The 21442-nt window shown below is 34.5% G+C and overlaps 1 protein-coding gene across 1 annotated transcript; it reads right to left on the bottom strand.

The window, feature by feature from the left end:
* Positions 1-1936: 1936 nt before the first annotated feature.
* LOC104223864 (oligopeptide transporter 7-like) lies at positions 1937-6454 on the bottom strand. The gene is made up of 6 exons (XM_009775382.2): positions 6286-6454; positions 5650-6193; positions 3614-4183; positions 3192-3447; positions 2828-3010; positions 1937-2730 (listed from the first exon to the last, which is right to left on the bottom strand). The coding sequence occupies exons 1-6, from the start codon at positions 6326-6328 to the stop codon at positions 2116-2118; spliced, it is 2211 nt and encodes a 736-aa protein (XP_009773684.1). The 5' UTR covers positions 6329-6454; the 3' UTR covers positions 1937-2115.
* Between the last annotated feature and the right edge of the window lie 14988 nt (positions 6455-21442).

Here is a 21442-nt window from a genome sequence, read left to right as displayed (position 1 = left end):
AACCTTTTGTTCACATTGATTTGTTCGAGGATCTAAATGAGACAGTGATAATGCATTCCAATCTATATTCTTTTTCAGCTGCTTATTTTCTCCCCCTAATGTTGGATATACTGATTCATCAAAATGGCAATCAGAAAATCTTGCCGTAAATAAATCTCCAGTCATCGGCTCTAGATATTTTATAATTGAAGCAGATTCATATCCAACATATATCCCCAACCTTCTTTGAGGACCCATCTTTGTGCGTTGTGGTGGAGCAATTGGAACATATATCGCACAACCAAAGATCCTAAGATGGGAAATATTTGGCTCCTGACCAAAAGCCAATTGCAATGGGGAGACTTTATGATAACTTGTGGGCCTTATCCGCACAAGTGCTGCTGCGTGCAAAATAGCATGACCCCATACTGAAATGAGAAGTTTTGTTCTCATAAGCATTGGTCTAGCAATTAATTGGAGGCGTTTGATCAATGATTCTGCTAGACCATTTTGTGTATGAACATGAGCAACCGGATGCTCAATTGTTATCCCAGTTGAAATACAATAATCATTAAAGGCTTGGGATGTAAACTCACCAGCATTATCAAGACGGATTGTCTTAATTGCATAATCTGGAAATTGTGCTCTTAGCTTTATTATTTGAGCCAACAATCTCGCAAATGCCATATTGCGAGTTGATAGTAAGCACACATGTGACCATCTTATAGATGCATCTATCAAAACCATATAATATTTGAATGGTCCACATGGAGGGTGAATGGGCCCACATATATCACCTTGTATACGTTCCAGAAATGCAGGGGATTCCATCCTAACTTTAATAGTTGATGGTCTAATAATTAATTTTCCTTGAGAACATGCAGCACAAGAGAATTCCTTAAATTGAAGAATTTTCTGATTCTTCATTGCATGTCCATGTGAATTCTCAATTATTTTACGCATCATATTAGAACCAGGATGGCCCAACCGGTCATGCCAAATAATAAAATTATCTTGATTAGTAAACTTCTTGTTTACCACGGCATGTGTTTCAATCTTGCTAATACTTGTGTAGTATAAGCCGGAGGAAAAAGCGGGTAACATTTCAAGCACATATTTCTTACCGGACGTTATTGTAGTAACATAAAGATATTCAATCTTTTCATCATTTGTAGTCTCAATATGATAGCCATTTTGGCGAATATCTTTGAAACTTAATAAGTTTCTTTGAGATTTACTACAATATAGTGCTTCATCAATAGCCAAATTTGTTTCTCCTGGTAGTAATAAATTGGCTCTTCCAGAACCTTCAATTAATCTTGTACTACCGGATATTGTATTAACATTTGCTTCTTTCATTACCAAATAAGAGAAATATCTCTTATCTTTTAAAATAGTGTGTGTTGTAGCACTATCCAGAAGACATATATCATCTTTATTAATCTTGAGTCCAACTGAAGACTGTGGAATTTTCATATTCTCAATAAAATATGGCTCAACTTAGCTGGAGTTAAGAATAAAATTAGAGCTTCGTGCTGATAACGTGTTATGAAATAAAAGCAATTTAGTAAAACATGAACAAGAAATAGAGATAGAGAGAATGAAGAGATTTTCTTCTTCAATTGTGTATATTTTCCTATCTATTACAAGGCCTTTATATAGGCATAAAAGTGAAGAAAATATGTCATGGAATATGTCATTGAATATGTCATTAAGCATTTTAGACGAAGATCATGGAAGAAGAGTAGACATCCACCATAATGTGATATTCATCATAACACTATTTTATAAGTATTGAGTTTTCTTTTAAGAACGTTACTGGTTATATTTCAAAGTTTTACCTTCGTGGTTAATTTAAACCGATTAATTAAATTTCCTCCCTACTAAACGTGCAACTCATCAAATAACATTTACCAAAAAAAAGAAAAAGAAAAAGAAAAAAAAACTCTTCAAATAATGGTAATTGCAATTTAGTAAATGGATATCTGTAACAATGTTGTCGAAGGCAAATAAATTTTTTACAGTATCAATCAATGCAATTTAGCGTACTACTAAGCCTCAATACCGAACACTATATCAAACATATGCAATTGAAAATGACGATACAGAGTAAAATGAGAAGCTAGCAGCAACCATTTAAAAAATTGGGCATCCATCAACCGTAATACCTTCAGCAGTTGGACAAGAAGCCAAAGGGCATATATCTGTATGACTTCCCCACCACTTAAGGCTAACATTCTCCTGTCCTAAGCACAAGTACAACAATACACCCATGAATGCTAATCCTGCATCTAATGCCCCAGATAAAACATAATTGTGACGACTCCACAAATTCTTGTAGTATCTATATACAACAAATCCTGAAATAAAAGCAATAATGATCCAACTGTTGTAGTTGACAGCAGTAGCAGGGGGCATTTTGATTATTCCAGCTAATACCACAGGCACTGAAATCAGTCTAATCCATTGATGGTTTGGGAAAGCTTTCTGTAATAACCAAACAAATGCAGGAGCTACAGCTCCAAGTAGAAAAAAACAATTTGTAGCAGAGTAATAACCAAGATTTCCATAAATCCTCTGTGACCCAATCAAACCCCAGATGACTGAGGCATCATAGAAAACATGATCAGTTGGACATGTCCATGGACTGTCTTGAGGAAGCAAAGCTCTATCACAAATATTTGGGACGGTGTCCATTAGCCACCATGCCGTTCCTAGATGTGCAAATGCTGATATTAGGGTTCCAACTACCTGAATAAGTAGTAAGAAAGCAGATTTGTGACAGGTCTTTATAAACCTAGGAACTATAAGTTTTTATGTCACTTTGCCAAAAGGTATAAAAACTAACCTGAGCCATGAACATTGCCCTAGGGGGGGTCTTCATATAATGTCCAAGTTTTAAGTCTTGTAGAAAGGTTAAACCTTGCTTCATACTGATATAGCCATACACCTTGAAGCACATATTAGCAGCTGGATATCCTGGATACAAGTATCCCATTATGTACTCCGTGATAATATTTAAACCAGGTGTCTGAGCGACAAAAATATTGGAACATCAGATTTGCCGAAGGAAGAAAACAATAAATTCACAACACTGACACAAAGCTATTATTGCAACTAATTTACCTAAATTGTGCAGTAACTATGTTACTGATGGACAAAATCAGACTATCTCAAGCTGCTATTATACTGAATGGTAAACATGGGCTTACTTGGTTTGTCGTAGCAGTTATGACTCCAATTGGGAGGGTGAAAAAGAAGGCAAGACCACACGCTAGCAAGACACCCCACCATGGTAATTGGAGCTGGTTTTTGTAAATTTCACATACAAATACAGTTGCTGCAATATTTATTACTAGAATAATTTGGAACCACCATTCAGGAACTTGCTTGTATTTCCTCATCAGCTTTGTGTGCACGTCCATTTTCTTCTCCTTTAACGCAGACTTGCTGAGCTGCCATAGTTCCCTGCACCTCAATAACTAGTCAACTGGTGTTTCCATTCTCTACATCAAGGCAACCGTTAATTTCGAGTGTAGTTACTAAACTTTACCCACTATAACACTAAAGTAACAAGGCATTAAAGTAAATGAACTTTACCACTACTACTATAACATCAAATTATGCAGCTTACTGTCCATGAAAGAGGAAAACATGAACAACTGTGGCAGTGAGGCAAGCAAAGCTGAATGCATAGGTCAATGAAAGGAAAATGCTGAGATAAAGGCGACCCTCGTGCTCATATTTCTCTAAATCAATGTGAAAGTTTTGGTCTATGATGCTTGAAATGTTGTAGTCTTGACCATTTTCTTTAAACAAGCCATCCGAGAATATTGGAAAGTTCTTGGCCTTGTAAACATTGGACCAATACATAAGAGGTGTAACAACATACAAAAGGAGAAAATAACCAACAGCAATATTTGCAGTAGCAAACCATGGGCTAGCTAGTGGGCTTCCAAGATAGGAGGATATACTAGACCAATCAAGCCCAATTGCACCTATCCCAAGACCATGCATCCCTGAACCCAACTGTTGGCCCAGGACAGAGGAAGGGAACAACCAACACAGCCAAGATATGGAACTTAGCACTGGGAAAAGGTAACCTGGAAAGACATAGTAAGCAAAGCTGCACACAAAGGCAATGAGGAAGAATTGGTTTCTTGTTAATCCATTCTTGGTTCTCTCTTCTTTATCATGATGAGCCCTGCCATTGGAAGGGAAAATCTTAAGGGAGTGGACACCTGTATATGTAAAAGTATTAAAAGTTCAACAAATATTAACTTTTGATATTATAATTCCAAAAATTCTATAGGTGCAATGGTGAATTTAAAAAGCCAAACCAATTAAGTTTAAATTATGAATCCGTCTTTGAATCAAATCAATTCTGTGTCTGAAACTGACTTGTACCTTCTTGATTTAATTTGGTGTTAAATGTTAAATGTTAAATGTTAAATGTTTTTCCTTTCATCCTCTTTTTGTAATGGTGTATCATATTCATGATAATTGCATAGAATGTCATCATGTTTATATGACTGTTCTGGAACATTCCCCCCCCCCCCCCCCACACACACACACCCCTTTTTTGTGTGTGTGCGTGTATTTTGGCTCTTGGTTTGAACTTTGTACTGTTAGACGTCTAGTACAGTTTGCACTTCTCTAAGATCAGTCATGTTGCTCCCAAAATATGTAAATACCTTCTCAATTTCGTAGTCAAATTATCACAGGCAATGTTGGCAAACCAACTCAAAAGGTCGATGCATCAAATTCTACTCTCTTGGGATTTCCTTTTTCTATTATATCATAAATTCATAATGATAGTCAGCTGATTCACAATTTTGTAATTTTTTTAATATCGGATATCCAAAAGAGGGACGATTCACTGTTTTGTATCAACATGGATATTTATATGCAGTATGCATATAATATAGCATTGTCTAAAGTTTCAACGGAATTACTTCAGAAAGAATACTGACGATGTCGTCATTTTGTCTGTTATCTTTAATAACTGGTTGAACAGAATTATATTTCCGTATCCACTGATAAAACCGAAAAAGAGAGCTAAAAACCCAAAACAAAACAACCCAACTTTACATTGATTCAATTTAGTGAGTCTATACATATATATACATAAACCAACATATATAGTGAATTATTTTTGGAAAAAACGTTGATCCAAATAGACCACGTATCACTTAGAATTCTTATCGAAAAGGCCTTGTTTCTTTTTCTTGCCTTTTTATGTTAAATACACTGATGTGCGTGTATCTGTATATGTCACGTATTTCTCTTTAACTCCATCATGGAAATGTTTATGCTCACCGGATATCTTGCTATAGTATATATAACATTATTATGTTTAAATAATGGAATGTCTTTTTGCAAAATGTTATTCATTAATCCAGACCGAACAAGACAGACAAAAGATGTCGACCATTAGTAATCTACTACCCCCTCCATATATCCCAAAAATATGTTGCGCTGAAAAATAAATGTTGCAGCTGAAAGAGTAAGCTGTTGAGCATATAAATCTTTTTTTATTTTTGTATAAATTAAAACACTGATTTCTGAAAACTTTAAGATATATAAGATCTAGAGATTCAAAATCACGGAAGAAGTATATCATACATCACAACATTTCATACTTAAGATATTTTGCTGTAGTAGCCATACCTGAATAGAGACACCTGGACAAGATTTTGGGGCCACCACATGGCCGCGGGCTCAACCAAATACCGGCGAAAAATCCCAGCCCAACCAAATCCCAAAACTTGCGTCGTAATAACGACGATCAACGCCACCCAAAAACTCAACTTTTGCTTGTAGAACAACTTCACGGCACTCACCACGTGAATCGCATAAGGATTCCCGGCGCCTGAGTTAGCAAAGATCGTGATAAGCACGTGTTCTTTCACGTTGAAGGGTCCGGGATTCAGTGTGAACTCCCACTTGCTTCCTTTGAAGAAAACTCGGTCCGTAATGGCCTTGGCCATGAGGTGACCCAACAGAACCACCGCAATTTGGGTGGAGATGGAGGTGATGGTGAGCGGCTCACGGCGGTACCAGAAGAACTGGTTGAGGAAAGAGAGGAGGAAACAAGCGATAGTGCCGAGAACCCACATGCGGAAAGTGACGACAAGAAAAGTGGGGTCGTCGGTGATGGGGACAGTGAGTGCCACCTGTTCAACCGGAGAGTTATCGTCATCTTCGCTTTGAACTGCAAATGTGTGATGTTTTCTTAAAGAGAAATGAAAGAATTAATAGGAGTAATTGGAAGATGAAATAGAGGGAGAATCAGTGAATGCTTACGAAGTGGAGCTGAGATTTCTGAGTGTTGCTCCGCAACATTCATCACTTCTTCTCGGTCTTCAAGTTTTTGCTAAGGTGGAATGATGAGTAAAGGGACGATGAAACTTAGCCAACCTTTTGACATAAAAATTGTACTCCTACTACTGTTTAAAAACATACTCCCTCCGTTCCAATTCATTTCAACGTGATTGACTCGACACTAAATTTTGTAAATTTGTGGCTCTATTCCATTCAAAGACGGGTCTAGAATATATGTGTAGTTATAAAAACTTTTAATTATTAGTAAAATTATAAGTTTAAGTTAAATTATTTTCAAATTTAAAAAGGGTTATTCTTTTTAGAACAGACAAAAAAGGAAATATGTTTACATAAACTGAAACGGAGGGAGTAGTATTAAGAGTTAAGTTGAAAAATGATATTTGAAATTACGTATAAACATGCATTTCATTTAAAAAATTACGAGTAGGCAATTGAAATAAAAAAAACTCTTTTTGAATTTTTTTAAAAACTTGCAAAATTTCATAGGTAAACATATTTGTTTTTATAAAATCGAAAGAAAACATTTATGGACAAACGGTCCTTACTATTGGTCTATCACTTTACATAAAAGTATAGGTGTCAAACGGGCCGGGTTGACCCGGGACCGACCCGGCCCAGACCGGCCCGGTACTTAGGGGCTGGGTTACTGGGTTAGGAGGTTGGTCCGTTCACTTTAATTTATCCGGTTAACCGGATCGATCAAACTCGGTCAACCAAAATCCCTGTAGAACCGGTTAACCGGCCCGGCCCGGCCTAGTTTAAAGGCTAGATTTCAATTTTTAAATATTTTTTTAAGGTTTTAGAGTCTAAGACAATGCAAAACCTTTAAATTTACTCTTTTTCGTTAATTTACTTGTTAAATGTAAACCTTTCAATTTGTAAGTTTGAATTTTGAAATAAATGTAGCACTTGTAATTTATAAGTGCAATTTTTTTTCATCTTCATTGTATTTTTTATATTTTTACTTTATATTAATATAAATTACAGTAGTTATACAAAAAAAAAAAAATTAACCCGACCCGGCTCCTTGTACCTGTAACCCTTACGGTTCATTTTTTATCCGGATGAACCCGAACCTGTTAAGTCCGATAACCCCAACCCGTAACCGGCCCGATTCCAAACCCGTACGATTCAAAATTTTCCCTGCCCAACCCAACCCGGCTCACCCATTAGACACCCTTAAAAGTCTCTCTCGGCTGAAAACGAATATAGCCAAAAAAAAAATATCAATGACCTGGAACGCACAAAGTGTAGTAATTTTCTGTTCTTTTTGGTTTTTAAGGAAAAAAATAGAGGCTTTAATGGTGTATAACCTATTTTTAAGTAATTTATGTTCTCACTATATTACTATTAGATGGATGGTAGAAACAATTTTAGGATTTATAAAGTCAAATAAAATTCAAGTTCAATAAATAATAGAATTTTCAAAACAAAATTCAAGTTCAGCAAAAACTTGACTTTTCGCAAGCACGTCTTTTCAGTTTTTAAATTAAAAGATAATAAGACGACTTAAGTACGGTTATAATCTTTTTTTTGGAACTTTTAATAAGTATTTATAACAATTTAGATGTATATGTTATGACCATCTGAAGAACACTTGTAATATTCATCAAATTTTATTTAAAAATTTAAAATTGTTAAAGAAAATAAAAGACACTTAAGTAAAAATATTTAAAAATTAGAATAAGCTAACTAATCTTCGAGCTACCTTTTAGGTCCAACAAGTCCCAACGTGTTCAAGTGTCATCATTTCCTCCATAATTTTCCACGAATAATTATCTTTAGGGTTGTATAAAGTATTTAAAAAACACTTTTCTCCTTTTATATTTTACCAATGAGGAGAACTTGTCTCTTTTCTTCCTAATTAGGGTTGTTTACGATTTGACGGAAAATCGATTCAAACCGAAAATCAAATCAAATTGATTAAGTAAACTGATATTTTTTTTGATTTGGATAGGTTTTGGTTTTAAATTTTAAAAATCGATAATATTTGATTTGGTTTTGGTTCTATTATAAAAAACCGAAAAATAAACCAAATTAAACCGATTAATTATATACAAAATTTAATAATTATTTATATACAATATAATATCTTTTTCTAAATAATTTTAAATATTTTATGCAATTTAATTGTTGTTTTGAATTTTGATTTATCCTACTTATATCTTAAAAGATTGCCTAAGCCCAAAACAATAGGAATCGGTTAATTTTCTTTTCCTTAAGAGACTTTAATTCTCTAACCCTCCGCACATACTTTTGCCTAACAGAAGAGTTAAAAAAAATCCTACCGTAAGAGTAAAGAAAGCAAACTCAAATTGCAGGACTACAGTGGCTAAAGCTTGAGAAAGCAAATATTTAGTTTGTTTTTTTGTTCATTCTTTTCATATAAAAAGGTAAATAAACTTTCAGTTCCAGAAAATATATACAAAAAATATAAATTTAGCAAATTATTTTCAGATTATTGTATATTGTTGTTTCACTATTATTGACTTATTATTAGCTTACTAAGAACCGAAAAACCGAACCAAACCGAACCAAACCAATAATAATCAAACCGATGGTTTGTATTTAATTTGGTTTGGTTTTGGTTTTAAAATTTTAAAAACCGATTAAATTAGTTTGATTTTGGTTTTAATTAAAAACCGATCAAACCAAACCGGGAACACCCCTATTCCTAATCACTGCCTAATACTAAAATAAATTGTTATACTTTTAGTTAATACGTTAGTTCGTATCATGTTCTTTCAGTTAACCGTTCAATTAATTTTCTGAAATAAAACAGTGGTGAAAAATTTGCAAAAGCGTGTTCTCGTTCTTTCTTTTTACAAACATAGGTGCCAAGTATGTGTAGTAATATAATAGATGAGATTGCACTTCTTTTTTAACTGTCTTGTTGGATTTATGAATTTGTGCCAAGATAATACTACCTCACTTTAAAAGTCTCTTTGGAAAGCCACCCTATAATTGAAATTGGTGTAACTAGTAGGGTAATAATTACAAAATTTAAACAGTTGTGTAATAACAACAATCTGTTTATTTGTTATAGTGCAATTACATATTTATTGTTTAGTTACACAAGTATAATTACGCAGTTAGATTAAATTTTAAACTAAGTAATTATCAAAACTTAAAAGTTAATATAATAAATATATGCCTATAAATTTTTATAAGTATAAATGATATTATATTTGGTATTTAAGATGTATATTTTTTTGTGAATATAAATTAATTTAGTAATCATATATTTATAACTAATATTGTAAAAATAATTTATATTTTTTTAAATTAATAATATTTAGTTTAGATACCTACAAAAATAAAAAAAATATACGTTTTATAAGAACATCATGGAATTCATGTTTGATAAAATAAATTAATATTTATAAATATAATGTCATAACATTATTCAAATGTTTCATAAAACTAATCTATCAATTCTAACTAAAAAATGAACAACATGTAATGTGAGCCAATATTATTAAAATAAATAAATTGGAACCATGAATATAACACAATTTCAAAATTCAAAATAAATAAATAAAATAGTTTAACATATGTCAAATTCCAACATAATAATAGTAAGTTCCACCACAACTTAAGATTAGGAAATATGGTAAGTTTATAACCATATTCAACAACGAATTTCACTTTAATTGTATCACTCATTATATGCCAAGTTTGTTAATGACTCATTACTTCAAATATTAGGAGGTGTAGTTTCAAAAATAAAATAATAAAATAAATAAAAAAATAAAATATAAGCAATTGCATGGAATCACAAGAAGTAAAGATAGAGAAATAAAAGATAAATAATGTACAAAGAAAAATATATTTTAAAATTTTAAAAGAAATTAAAAAGTAAAATAATAGAAATAAAAAGTTATAAAGCAAAAAATTAAAATAAAAACAAAATGGAAAGAAACTAAAAAGCAAACTTGTAATTACGCTGTGTAATTACCATAAATTCTCACCTCCCCCTTGAGAATTGGAGAGTGTAATTACACCCAATTCCATGCTGACCAAGTAATTACTTCGCCAAACAAGCATGCCAAACTGTGTAATTACACCCAATTACACCCAAAGTCATTTCCAAGGTGGCTTTCCAAACAGGCTCTAAGTATTTTTTGGCTTTTTTTTGTGGTCCATAATATCTGATTTTTTTCAAACATTAAGTAAGAATTAACTTTTTTTCTCCAAAGTTGACCTTGGAGTAAGGAGCCTAGCTGGAGTATTTGTGACGACCCAAAGGGTCACACCTGTTTTCTTACCCATTATGTGCTTTCGAGGTCTTGAAAACCTCATTTAGAGTCGCCTCAATTTGCGTGCGTAGTCCGGGCGGTAGCCGGAAAGCTTAAATATGAAATTTTGTGAAAAATGCTAAGTTTTGATGTTAAAATGAATAAATTTGACTTTGGTCAACATTTTGGGTAAACGGACCCAGACCCGTGATTTGACGGTCCCGGAGGTCCATAGAAAAATATGGGACTCCGGCGTATGGCCGGAATCGGAATCTGAGGTCCCTAGCCCGAGAAGTGAATTTTTTTAACGGAAATTGTTTTTCTGAAAATGTCTAAGGAAATTGAAATGAAATTTGATTAGAACGAGTTGGTATCAGGCCCGTATTTTGGTTCCAGCGCCCGATATATGTCTTATATATGACTTGAGTCATTCCTGTGAAATTTGGTTAAAAACGGACGTCGTTTGACGCGATCCGGACCTTAATTGAGAAATGTGATGTTTAAAAGAGTTTTGAGAAATTTCATTGATCTCGAGGTTTAATTCGATGCTCGTGATGTTATTTTGGTAATTTGATTATACGAATATGTCCATAGGATGTTTTTGAGGTTGCTTGTATACTTGGATTGGAGTTTCGAGGGCTCGGGTGAGTTCGAGTAGGTTCCGGGATGCCTTAGGCTTAGAAAATCAGATGTTGCAGGTTTAGGAAGTTGCAGGCCTCTGAACCCTTAAGTGTGGTCCGTGAGAAATTGCGTGCGACCGCGGAGGGGCCAGCGCGGCCGCGGTCGCCTTTGTGCGGGGCGCAGTGGAGGCTGTACAGCCGCAGTCGCCTTTGTGCGGTCCGCACAGGATGCTGAACTGCAGGTCTTCAGGGAGGCCTGTGCGGCCACAGTCCGTTTAATGCGGTCCGCTGTGGAGCTCCGCGGCTGCAGTCCTTTTTATGCGGTCCGCGGTGAGGGCCTGAGAGGGGTATAAATAGACGGAAATTTCAGTTATTTTTCACTTTTCAAAACCCCAAAAACATAAGAGGCGATTTTTCAAACAACCTTTCTTCTCCAAATCAATTGTGAGTCATTTTTAACTAGTTTTCTTCAATCATTAACATCTTTTAACATGATTTCAACTTAAAATCAAAGATTTTCATGGGGGAAATTGGGTGTTTGGGTAGAACCTAGGTTTTCCAAAAATTGGGGATTTGGACCTCAATTTGAGGTTCGATTTCAAAATAAATTATACATTTGGATTCGCGGGGGAATGGGTAATCGGGTTTTGGTCCGAACCTCGGGTTTTGACCACATGGGCCCGGGGGTGATTTTGACTTTTTGGGTAAAACTTTGGGAAAACTCATTTTCATGCATTGGGGTTGATTCATTTAGCACTTATTGATGTAATTAAGTAACTTGTGACTAGATTCGAGCTGATTGGTGGTGGAATCCAGGGGTAAAGCTATAATTGAGGCTTGAGTGGTGTTCAAAGCTTCGAGGTAAGTGTTTGGTCTAACCTTAGCTTGAGGGATTAGGAGTTGAGTCTTATTTGCTACGTGCTAATTGTCGAGTACGACGTAACGAGTATCTATACGTTGGTGACCGTGAGTCTTTATATTGCAGATATTCTGATTTTGTTATATCTTTCGTGCCTTAATGATGATTTCTATATGTTGTAAAAAGCATGTGAAAGAAATTGTGATCTTTGAACTTCGAGGATCATTGGCTCGAGTTATAATACGAATTGTGAAATTATATGAGATAATTGAACCTTTTGGAGCATTGACTCAAGTGGTAAAGTGAGTTATAAAGTAAGAAGTGAAAGAAAAAGAAAGAGTTATTGAATTGTTCCCTTGCCGAGATGTTTGTTGCTTTGTTGATTATCTCCCTTGCCGGGATGTTAAGATTTATTGATATTGTTCCCTTGCCGGGATTTAGCTGTATAATTGTAGATTTCTACCATTATTTGTCTACTCCCTTGGCCTTATTTGTGATTGTTGTTTGGGTGAGGAAGAGTGTCAAAGCACGAAGGGTGATGTCGTGCATTGTTTGCTATTGTGAGGAAAGAGTGTAAAGCACGAAGGGTGATGTCGTGCCATATGATGTACCATTCCGTACCGATATTCATTGACTATATGGTGAGGAAAGAGAGTAAAAGCACGAAGGGTGATGTCGTGCACATTATTATGATACGATTGATTTGGTGAGAACGAGAGTAAAATCACGAAGAGTGATGCTGTGCACATTTTTATTATTGATATTGTTTGTGTGAGGACGAGAGTAAAAGCACGAAGGGTGATGCCGTGCAAATTGTTGATTTCTGATTATTGTTGACATTCTGGTTTTGTTGTTTCCCATTTTTATTGAGGTTTTCTATTTGGAACTGTTACCTTCCCCAACATGTTTCCCCTTCCCACACTGACTTTTTATTTTCTATATTTCTTTTCTGTTGTACATGTATATATATTTGAACTGCACAGGTTATTTGGTAGTTTGGTCCTAGCCTCGTCACTACTTCGCCGAGGTTAGGCTAGGCACTTACCAGCACATGAGGTCGGTTGTGCTGATACTACACTCTGTGCTCTTTTCTACAGATCCAGGTATTGGACAGCAACAGTAGCGCGGGAGCCAGCCCTCACTCCACCGAGATACCGAGGTAGCCTTGCAGGCGTACGCAGGCCCGACGTCTCCTCTATCTTATATTCCATTCTGTTATCTCATGTATTCGAGACAAACAGTGTTATATTTCTTTCAAACAGTTGTATCTAGTACTCTTAGTAGTTCGTGAGTGACGTGACACCAGTTCTTGGGTAGAGGCATATGTGGATTTCCGCATTATTGTTTAGCTTATTTAATTTAAATATTCTTCTTTAATTCCATATTTCCGCTGTTATTTTAATATTTAACGCTTGATGTTATGCTCAATAAAAAGGATTAAAAATAAAGGAGTTAGGGACTTAGGATTTGTGGCTGCCTAGCTACTACGAGTAGGCGCCATCACGATTTTTGAGGGTGGGAATTCCGGATCGTGACAGTATTTGATGTATTTTCAATGAACAAATTAAAGTTAATTAATATGGTAAATTACATTATTAATTAATGCTAGAAGATGAATTTTTTAATGTATGAAAACATTCAAAAAAAATCACTTTATAAGTTGATGGCATTCTTCGAGATAGGGACGTTTCAAATATCTACTTCAATAATTGACACTTCCATCGTGCATGCTCGCCGACCACTGGCTATATATGTACTCCGTATTTTCTTTCTGCTTGAAGATGACAATTAATTTGAAATATATTGCTTTATGAGGTTGGTATAGTATATATTACTATTATTTTATTGGTATTATGTGAAATAATTAGAATATTTCAAGTTAATTTGACTTTGTCTGAGTAACATATTATACATTCTCATCGCCTTGTCAAGCTAATATTAGGTGGGAAAGTGGCACTTGTAATAAAATAAAAGTAATGCAGTAAAATGTAAATAAGAAGAGATAAAAAGAAAGGAGAAATGTTTTCTTCTTTCACTTTGGTGTATTCTTTCATTACAATTATATGGCCTTTATAGGCATAAAAAGTAAAGATAATGGACATAAAGTAGGAAATTTAATCTTTAAGTTATTTACAACATGGACATCCAATGTAGCATCCAATGTAGTATCCAAAGTAGTATCCAATATACAACTATTCATACCACTCCCCCTTGGATGTCCATGTAAGATAATGTGCCTCATTAAAAACTTACAAAAAAAATATTGGGATGTACATAGTTATTTATAATATGCATTGCTTGCTGCCTCATTAAAAACCTTACCAGGAAAATCCAGTGGGACAAAACCTTGGTTAAGGAAAAAAGTGCAGCCTGTAGTTACTCCCCCTGATGAAAAATTACTTAATGTCTCGAAGACGACGCATTCCAATCTTATATATTAGCTTTTCAAATATTGAGGTTGGTTAGTGAACAGATCAGCCAAATTATCACTTGAATGAACTTGTTGTACATCTATTTCACCATTCTTCTGAAGATCATGAGTGAAAAAGAATTTCGGTGAAATGTGTTTTGTTCTATCTCCTTTGATATATCCTCCTTTCAATTGAGCTATGCATGCAGCATTGTCTTCATACAATATTGTTGGAATATTCTCTTTCGAAGAAAGACCACATGTTTGCTGAATGTGTTGAGTTATAGATCTTAACCAAACGCATTCTCGACTTGCTTCGTGAATGGCTATTATCTCTGCATGATTTGAAGAAGTAGCAACCATAGTTTGTTTTGTCGAACGCCATGATATGGTTGTACCTCCACTTGTAAATAAATAGCCTGTCTGAGATCGACCTTTGTGTGGATCAGACAAATATCCTGCATCTGCATAACCAATCAATGATGGCTTGGATTCATTTGAATAAAATAAACTCATATCAATGGTCCCTTGGAGGTATCTGAATATATGTTTAATACCATTCCAGTGTCGTTGTGTTGGCGAAGTACTAAATCTTGCTAATAAGCTTACTGAGAAAGCTATATCTGGTCGGGAATTATTGGCAAGATACATTAATGCCCCAATTGCACTAAGATATGGTACTTCGGCACCAAGAAGCTCTTCACCATTTTCATGAGGTCGGAATGGATCTTTCTTTATATCAAGTGATCTCACAATCATCGGGGTACTCAATGGATGTGCTTTATCCATATAGAATCACTTTAAAATCTTTTCGGTGTATGTTGATTGATGGACAAATATTCCATCTTTCATATACTCAATTTGTAGACCAAGACAAAATTTTGTCTTTCCAAGATCTTTCATTTCAAATTCTTTCTTCAAACAGTCTACTATTTTTGGAAGCTCCCCAGGAGTTCCAATGATATTTAAATCATCAACATACACGGCGATTATAACAAATTCAGATCCAGACCTTTTTATAAAGACACAAGGACAAATTGGATCATTCTTGTACCCTTCTTTCAACAGGTATTCACTCAGGCGATTGTACCACATACGACCTGATTGTTTCAATCCGTATAAAGATTTCTGAAGCTTTATTGAACAAGTTTCTCGAAAACTTTTATATGCTTCTGGCACTTTAAATCCCTCAGGTACTTTCATAAAAATTTCGTTGTCTAATGATCCATACAAATAGGCTGTAACAACATCCATTAGATGCATATCAAGTTTTTCTTGCACTGCCATATTTATGAGATACCTGAAGGTGATAGCATCCACTACAGGAGAATATGTCTCCATATAATCAATTCCAGGCCTTTGGGAAAACCCTTGTGCCACAAGTCGTGCTTTATATCTAACGACTTCATTTTTATCATTTCGTTTTCGCACAAAAACCCATTTATACCCTACTGGCTTTATGCCTTCAGGTGTTCGAACTATGGGTCCGAAGACTTCACGTTTTCCAAGTGAAGTTAACTCTGCCTGGATAGCGTCTTTCCATTTTGGCCAATCATTTCTCTGTCTACATTCATTGATAGATTTTGGTTCAAGATCATCTTGTTGCATTATTTCAACAGCAACATTATAAGCAAAAATGTTATCGATAACAATATTATTTCGGTTCCATCTTTTCCCGGTTAAGACATAACTTATTGATATCTCTTCATTTTCATTATTTTCAATACCTCGACCTCTCCTAAGGTCTTATCATTTGTTACCTCTTGGTGCTCTTCTTGAGCCACTACCTCTGTGTTATGTTCACTTTGATCACTTGCTCATTTTCTTCTTCGAGGATTTTTATCTTTAGAACTGATTGGTCTACCACGTTTCAAGCATGGCTTAGACTCATTTGCTTTAATTAATTGTCCTGCCGGAATATCAACTCAAATTGGAGCATTAGCAGCTGGAATATGTGACTTAGTCACCCTTGGTAGGTCAGTGAATGCATCTGGCAATTGATTTGCAATATTTTATAAATGAATAATCTTTTGAACCTCTTGTTCACATTGATTTGTTCGAGGATCTAAATGAGACAGTGATAATGCATTCCAATCTATCTTCTTTTTCAGTTGCTTGTTTTCTCCCCCTAATGTTGGATATATTGATTCATCAAAATGGCAATCAGAAAATCTTGCTGTAAATAAATCTCCAGTCATCGGCTCTAGATATTTTATAATAGAAGGAGATTCATATCCAATATATATCCCCAACCTTCTTTGAGGACCCATCTTTGTGCGTTGTGGTGGAGCAATTGGAACATATATCGCACAACCAAAGATCCTAAGATGAGAAATATTTGGCTCCTGACCAAAAGCCAATTGCAATGGGGAGACTTTATGATAACTTGTGGGCCTTATCCGCACAAGTGTTGCTGCATGCAAAATAGCATGACCCCATACTGAAATGAGAAGTTTTGTTCTCATAAGCATTGGTTTTGCAATTAATTGGAGGCGTTTGATCAATGATTCTGCTAGACCATTTTGTGTATGAACATGAGCAACCGGATGCTCAATTGTTATCCCAGTTGAAATACAATAATCATTAAAGACTTGGGATGTAAACTCACCAGCATTATCAAGACGAATTTTCTTAATTGCATAATCTGAAAATTGTGCTCTTAGCTTTATTATTTGAGCCAACAATCTTGCAAATGCCATATTACGAGTTGATAGTAAGCACACATGTGACCATCTTGTAGATGCATCTACCAAAACCATATAATATTTGAATGGTCCACATGGAGGGTGAATGAGCCCACATATATCACCCTGTATACGTTCCAGAAATGCAGGGGATTCCATCCTAACTTTAATAGTTGATGGTCTAATAATTAATTTTCCTTGAGAACATGCAGCACAAGAGAATTCCTTAAATTGAAGAATCTTCTGATTCTTCATTGCATGTCCATGTGAATTCTCAATTATTTTACGCATCATATTAGAACCAGGATGGCCCAACCGGTCATGCCAAATAATAAAATTATCTTGATTAGTAAACTTCTCGTTTACTATGGCATGTGTTTCAATCCTGCTAATACTTGTGTAGTATAAGCCGGAGGAAAGAGCAGGTAACATTTCAAGCACATATTTCTTACCGGACATTATTGTAGTAATATAAAGATATTCAATCTTTTCATCATTTGTAGTCTCAATATGATAGCCATTTTGGCGAATATCTTTGAAACTTAATAAGTTTCTTTGAGATTTACTACAATATAGTGCTTCATCAATAGCCAAATTTGTTCCTCCTGGTAGTAATAAATTGGCTCTTCCAGAACCTTCAATTAATCTTGTACTACCGGATATTGTATTAACATTCGCTTCTTTCATTACCAAATAAGAGAAATATCTCTTATCTTTTAAAATAGTGTGTGTTGTAGCACTATCCAGAAGACATATATCATCTTTATTAATCTTGAGTCCAACTGAAGACTGGGGAATTTTCATATTCTTCATAAAAAAAACAAATAATACATCATAAGAAATATGAAAGACAAGCGGAAAAAAAACATTAAGAAATACATTAGGAATGTAGAAACTAGCAACACATGATGCATTAGGAAAATACACTCAAGAAAAATAAACTAGTTGCAAACATAAAAATAACAACTTTTATAGCTTCATTCCCTAGTAAGATGATTAGTTCTTCAGTCAATATCCTCAAAGAAGTCTCCAACTTCTAAATGAGTAATATTTGTAAGGCCTTCAAAATCATCATCTTTATATGCAAGATGTGCCTTAGAATCATATTTATTTGAGGGACCTGCTTCATCATCATTATTTTGATAGGTCAAGTGTGCCTCCACATTATTTTCTTTTTTCTTGAGGGAGGCCTGATAAAGTTTGACAAAATGTTCTGGCGTACGACAAATGCGTGTCCTATGACCCCTCATACCACATCGGTAACACATACTAGCTTTACCTTTTGAATGATTAATTTGAGAACCCTTATTGTTCTTCAATTTATTTCCACCATAATGACGATAATTGTTTCGCCCCTGCCACGTCCACGTTTACGACCATGTCCACGACCACGGTAATTATTTTGTTTTCTTTCAAACTTATCATACATTACTACAACATTCACTTCCGGAAATGGAGCTGACCCAGTGGGACAAGCTTCATGATTTTTCATTAATAGAGTATTATTCTGCTCAGTCACAAGTAGGCATGTGATTAACTCAAAATATTTCTTAAAACCTTTTTCACGGTATTGTTGTTGTAGCACCACATTTGAAGCGTGAAAAGTAGAAAATGTTTTTTCCAATAAGTCCTCATATGTGATAGTGTCTCCACATAATTTTAATAGAGAACTTACTTTAAAGATAGCAAAATTATACTCAGTTATGGTTTTAAAGTCTTGCAACCTTAAATGTATCCACTCATACCGAGCTTTTGGTAATACCGTAAGTTTTAGGTGGTCATATCGATCCTTAAAATTAATCCATAATTCAAGTGGATCTTTTACGGTTAAATATTCAGTTTTTAACCCTTCATGTAGATGATGACGAAGGAAAATCATGGTCTTCGCTTTATTCTGATTTGATGCTTCATTTCCTTGTATAATAGTATTTCCAAGACCTTTAGCGTCAAGGTGAATTTCAGCATCAATAACCCATGATAAATAGTTCCTTCCGGTGATGTCAAGTGCCACAAATTCAAGTTTTGATAAATTTGACATAGTGAAAACTATCATAAAAGATGAATAAGTTAGAGAAATAATTATAATAATAAACAATTAATGAAAACAAAACGATTAAGGTAAAAGAAATAAAATTAGAGCTATATCATGTTAACAATCTACTATTTCATTTTATTCTTGCCATAAAGTAGAAATTACATACTTGTTTCATTTCACTTTATATTATTGATATATATATATATATGTGTTAATAGAATTGAACGTGACTAACATTATTTATATGTTCCAATAAATATAAAGTAATTAAAAAATTATTGCTTGTCAATTCATTTCTCACAGTTCTTCAAAATGCCTTAAAGATATGTTTTGATCCAGGGAGTCCATGACATTAGTGCATAGCTAGTTTGATGACTTTGAGGTCCTCTAAGAGTTGAGCACGGAAGGAAATAGTTATTTAATCACTGCAATGTACTTAAACTATTTAAGATGCCCAAGCGCACAAGTAATCTGCAAACAGTGAGCATATGATATGTACTGCCATAAATGAGATGATTATAATGATACATACCTTAATAAAATATGGCTCAACTTTGCGGGAGTTAAGAATAAAATTAGAGCTTCGTGCTGATAACGTGTAATAAAATAAAAGTAATGCAGTAAAATATAAATAAGAAGAGATAAAAAGAAGGGAGAAGTGTTTTCTTCTTTCACTTTGGTGTATTTTTCCATTGCAATTATATGGCCTTTTATAGGCATAAAAAGTAAAGATAATGGACATAAAGTAGGAAATTTAATCTTTAAGTTATTCACAACATGAACATCAAATGTAGTATCCAAAGTAGTATCCAATATACAAACTATTCATAACAGACTAGATATTTTTGGGGGCTGCACATTATGCATAAAAAATAAAGAATATGTATGGCAGGCACACAATAGTTGTTCCAACAATAATGAGAATAATTCTGATTAGACTGTGTATACATACCCGGCCCCTTTATCCTACCGTAACGTGATTTGGGCACGGATATTAAGAGAGTTTTGTGTCAAGTTCTTTATTCTACTTACGTACAACCATGCAAATTAAATATACTATAATTTCACCAATTTGACCTTTTAATTTTTTATATTCTCATCTTGTAGTTGTTGGATTTTGAAAAATCTTCTATAACTCTCCACTCCTTATCATCTGGTTTATTGTGGCAAAAAAATTAAAAGAATATTGCGAGTCCGAAAGGGCACTAAAACAAGATTGACACTTAATTGATGCTCTTATGACCAAGGTTGATGGACCGAAGTGGTTTTTTACCCCAAAAACATAGAGATTACAAAATGAAGTGTAAATATGAACCATAAAGGTCATACATGAATGATGAATGATAAGTATCCATTCATTCTTGTAGAGAAAAATATAACATAATCAAGAAGAAAGGGTAGTTTGGTAATTTTATAAATGTTAGTTAGTTAGTTATTAACTACTAATCCTAGTTGTTAGAGTTAATTAAGTGGAGTATAATTCCCTCTCTCTCTCTCTATATATATATGTATGTATATATGTATGAATGTATGTATCTACACACACTGCCTACAACAGAAATGATGATTAAGTGAAATAAAAATTCATTCATTCTCTCCTAGCTCCTTTCTTCCTCTCTCTGCTTCTTCCCCTTCTCTCTAGTCTTCTACCTTCTTCAAATTGGATACAACCTAGCAATTACTTCATGGTATTAGAGCAATTCAAGCTAATTCACAAGCTTGAAACTCGATTCTGCATTTGTTTCCGCAAAATTGTTCAAATCCCTAAGTCAATTGTTGATTGTTTCAGTTTCTTGAAGAAATCTTGTTTGCTATGGCGCTGAATGAACAATCATTTGTTCCACCTGAAAATCACACTTCAAATTCCAGTCAAGGAGGATTGCATGCAATTGATTGTAATCATCCGATATTCTTGAGCCCATCAGATGTTAGTGGCATACAAATTATATCATTTAAGCTAACTGGGATTGAAAACTATTCTCTATGGTTTCGATCAATGAGAGTGGCATTGTTAGGAAGGAATAAGTTGGGGGTAGTTGATGGAACATATACAAAAGAAAGTTTCCCAGAGACTCTATTGAATCATTGGGAACGAGTGAATGCTATTGTGCTTTCTTGGTTGATGAATTCTGTTAGTAATGGGTTGCTTGGAGGTATAATGTATGCCTCAGGTACACATGCCGTGTGGAATGATTTGCATGAAAGATTTGACAAAGTAGAGGGTTCAAGGTCATACAATTTGCATAAATAAATTGCCACGCTTAGCCAAGGA

The sequence above is a fragment of the Nicotiana sylvestris genome, chromosome 2 (genome assembly GCF_000393655.2).
Source record: "Nicotiana sylvestris chromosome 2, ASM39365v2, whole genome shotgun sequence".
NCBI classification, from domain to species: domain Eukaryota; kingdom Viridiplantae; phylum Streptophyta; class Magnoliopsida; order Solanales; family Solanaceae; genus Nicotiana; species Nicotiana sylvestris.
The sequence above is the reverse complement of the archived record's forward strand: the minus strand, read 5'-3'. Positions and strand labels throughout refer to the sequence as shown.

Excerpts from the sequence above, each read along its gene's own strand:
- LOC104223864 (XM_009775382.2), bottom strand. The coding sequence starts at position 6,328 with ATGAATGTTGCGGAGCAACACTCAGAAATCTCAGCTCCACTTC. Across the intron at positions 3,011-3,191 it reads TAACTGCTACGACAAACCAA|ACACCTGGTTTAAATATTAT; the intron begins GTAAGCCCATGT and ends TTTGTCGCTCAG. Across the intron at positions 2,731-2,827 it reads GGGCAATGTTCATGGCTCAG|GTAGTTGGAACCCTAATATC; the intron begins GTTAGTTTTTAT and ends CTACTTATTCAG.